The sequence below is a fragment of the Bison bison genome, unplaced genomic scaffold (assembly GCF_000754665.1).
Source record: "Bison bison bison isolate TAMUID 2011002044 unplaced genomic scaffold, Bison_UMD1.0 scf7180017864063, whole genome shotgun sequence".
In the NCBI taxonomy this organism is placed as follows: domain Eukaryota; kingdom Metazoa; phylum Chordata; class Mammalia; order Artiodactyla; family Bovidae; genus Bison; species Bison bison.
The window spans coordinates 13,987,456-13,990,344 of record NW_011494635.1 but is presented as its reverse complement, the minus strand read 5'-3'; the positions used below and the strand labels follow the sequence as shown (position 1 = coordinate 13,990,344).

Here is a 2,889-nt window from a genome sequence, read left to right as displayed (position 1 = left end):
GGCACTGTTCGTTCACTTGCTTCATCAGCTGGGGGGTGAATGTAGCATGGTGAGGGGCATGGGAGGAGCAGACCCAGGGCTCAGACCACACGAGGCCACGGAAGGACTTCAAAAGTTTGCGAGGGCCCATACGATGGGTACACCATGGCACAGTACAGGAGGGGGCAGCAGCCATGGAAGGAACGGTCAGAATAAGAGAAGCACCAAAGCAAGGGAAATCGTGGAAGTTTAGGGGTCAAAAGGAGGGTGAGATGGAGGGGGACATGAGAGCAATCATAGCAAGTTATGCCCTGATGGGCAGGAGACCTGAGATGAGCAGATCCTTCCTCCTGGGTCATAGGGGTTACCTTCCTCATGGCTTTATAATCATGATGCCGGAAGTCTAGTGAGTCGGAGGATCCCAGCATGGGAACCTCAGGGAATAGACCATTGGGATCTGGTAGAGGATGAATTCACAGTAAATGGTGAGTTCCCAGGGGAGGGTGTGCCCTGCCCATCTAACCCTTGTCTTTCTCCCCACCTGAGACCGGGCAGGCCAGGATCTCTGCCCGGAGGCAAGAGGCACCTCCCTGGAGCCAGGTCTGGGGCAGCAGGCGAATGAAACGGGCCACCTGGGGCTCAGGCAGGAGATTTAGCACTGGTGTCTCTGGATCTGAATTGGCAGGAAATACCTGAGGGCATCAAGTCCTTTGTAAGGGCCGCTTGAACCCTAGCAGCCTGGCTCAGGGCCCAGGAAGATGCTCAGGCCTGTGAGCTCAATGAAAAACCCACCCTAGTGGGCTCAGCTAGACACTTGCTCGCTGTGTCAAACACAGATCGCTGCCCACATCCTTTGCCAACAGGCAGCCCTAGGCAGCCATACTTTCCAGTTTAGTCACAGCTCATTAGACCAATATGGCCATGTGACTCAGGAGCAGGCAATCCTGAAGCTGGCCAGGATCCCACACTGTAGCCTGAGGAGATGAGAAGTGATGCAAGGAACCCCATCGCCAGAAGGGGTGTTCCAGCAGGAAGCTGTGGCATGAGGAAGTATTTGGGAAGGATGCGGGCATGGTCCAAAGCAACCTGGCTCCTGAGGCTGTCTGCCGGGTGCCACCCATCCTTTCTCCTGGGATGCCCAAGTGGGCACCTGTGTCCTGTCCTCAGAGGAGTCCAAGCCCAGCCCAGCACCCTACAGTGGGCCAGGAGCCCAACTCCCAGCACAGAGGGCCCCAGCCACCATGGGACTTCTCACCGCATCCATCCCGCTGCTGCGATTCTTACTCCCCCACCAGGTCCGACTGTCATTGCTGAACTGGACTTTGTATGAAGTGACCCAGTCATATCTGGCAGGAAAGGTGGGCAGAGATCATGGGTGGCCCCCAAGCCTCCCACACCAGTCCTCCTGAGTCTGCCCATAACTTCCCTGGCCTGGAGCTGTCCTGCCTCACCTCCAGATGGAGTTCCTGCCCTGTGTGATAATGCCCGAGAAGCGGGTGGGGTGCCTAGCATCCACCTGAAGCCATGGCTCGGCATCCTGCTGCTCGGCACACCAGGCCCCATCAAAAAGATCACCATCTTCCAGGCCTGACTGTGGGCACAGGACGCAGCAATCAGAACCGGGTAGGCCTTAAGGGAAGGTGGGAAGGGCAGGGAAGAAGGTCCTAGGGGTTGCCTTGCTGACCTGGATGTTGAGCCGTCCTCTGTGTGGTCCAAGACCAAAGGATTGGCTACTAGATGCATCGAGCTGGTTATCTGAAACTCGCAGGGACTCTAGGCCCAAAGGGGGACAGTCTGGGACAGGGACAAAGCAGTAAGTTGGGAAAAGAGAAACAGTGGTCAGGGCAAGTGGAAAGCTGAACCCACACTTGCCCGTGTGGCCAAGAGCTACATTAGTTCATGTCCCAGAGACTGCAAGTCTGGGCAAGGCCCTTGGAGTGGTGGTACCTGGTTCTTGCTTCTCAGGGAGGTCAAGGGTCCCTGAAGGGCTGGTGGTCACTGAAGGCCTGGCAGTCACTGGGGGTGTGGGGCGAGTTAGCTTCTTTCGCTTCTTCATGACGATCTTTTTCTTCTTGATGACTCGAATCCGGACATGCTGTTCTGAAGTCCCTGGAGACCCAAGAGGCAGAAGCAGGGAAGGAAAGGATGGCAGGAAACCTCAAATGGAGAGGTCTACCACCCTAAGAAAACCTACAAGTTCACAGGAGGCCCTACCACACGTATCCAAGGACCTTAGCATGGACTTTAAGGCCCTCAGTCTGACCCCAACCTACTGTTCCAGCCACTTCCTTGATTCCTTCTCCCCTCTGATGTGACATTGCCACTAGGAACTACTTGCTTGCTCCAAAGAGCTGAAGTTGGTTCTTTAACTCCTTCTTTGCCTGGCTGTCCCCTTCCCTATCATATATCCACCACCTTTGACTTTATTTTCGAATTCCCATTCTTTATTCACATCTCAGTCCAGATGCACTTCAGGGAGCCTTCCTTAGCTCCAGGCTCAGTCTCATGCCCCCAAAGCCTCTGTGCCACTTCCATCACTGTGCTGAGAGGTCCTGTCCTCAAACCCATGTCTGTCCAGGTGTTCAGGCTTTCCAGAGTTGGACCCCTGCCCTGCCTGCCCTTCAGTATAAAGCATTCATTGCACAGGCCAGATGCCACTGGTTCCCCACTGAGATCCACAGCTGCCCCCCCTCCCCCCAACACACACACTGTACATAACTGTCAGGGATTGGTACCTTTGCACACACTGTTTCCCTCTTGGCTGCCCTCCTCTTCAGCTCTTCCTAATTCAGAGCTACCTTTCAGAACCAGTTCCACCTGCCTCTCCCAAGAAGCCCTCCGAGGTTGCCAATCCCCGTGCCTTCCTCCTCTCTATTGCCACATCTGAGAAGCTGGGAAGTCCGGCAGCCT

At 55.4% G+C, this 2,889-nt stretch overlaps 1 protein-coding gene across 1 annotated transcript in view; it reads right to left on the bottom strand.

The window, feature by feature from the left end:
* CPXM1 (carboxypeptidase X (M14 family), member 1) overlaps positions 1–2,889 on the bottom strand; it is a 7,707-nt gene that overhangs the window by 2,965 nt on the left and 1,853 nt on the right. Inside the window, exons 3-9 of the mRNA XM_010836633.1 lie at positions 1,927–2,088; positions 1,664–1,773; positions 1,431–1,570; positions 1,235–1,325; positions 521–671; positions 348–436; positions 1–28 (exon numbers count right to left, since the gene is read on the bottom strand). Of these exons, the coding sequence (XP_010834935.1) occupies positions 1–28; positions 348–436; positions 521–671; positions 1,235–1,325; positions 1,431–1,570; positions 1,664–1,773; positions 1,927–2,088 (771 nt within the window). The remainder of the gene's footprint in view (positions 29–347; positions 437–520; positions 672–1,234; positions 1,326–1,430; positions 1,571–1,663; positions 1,774–1,926; positions 2,089–2,889) is intronic.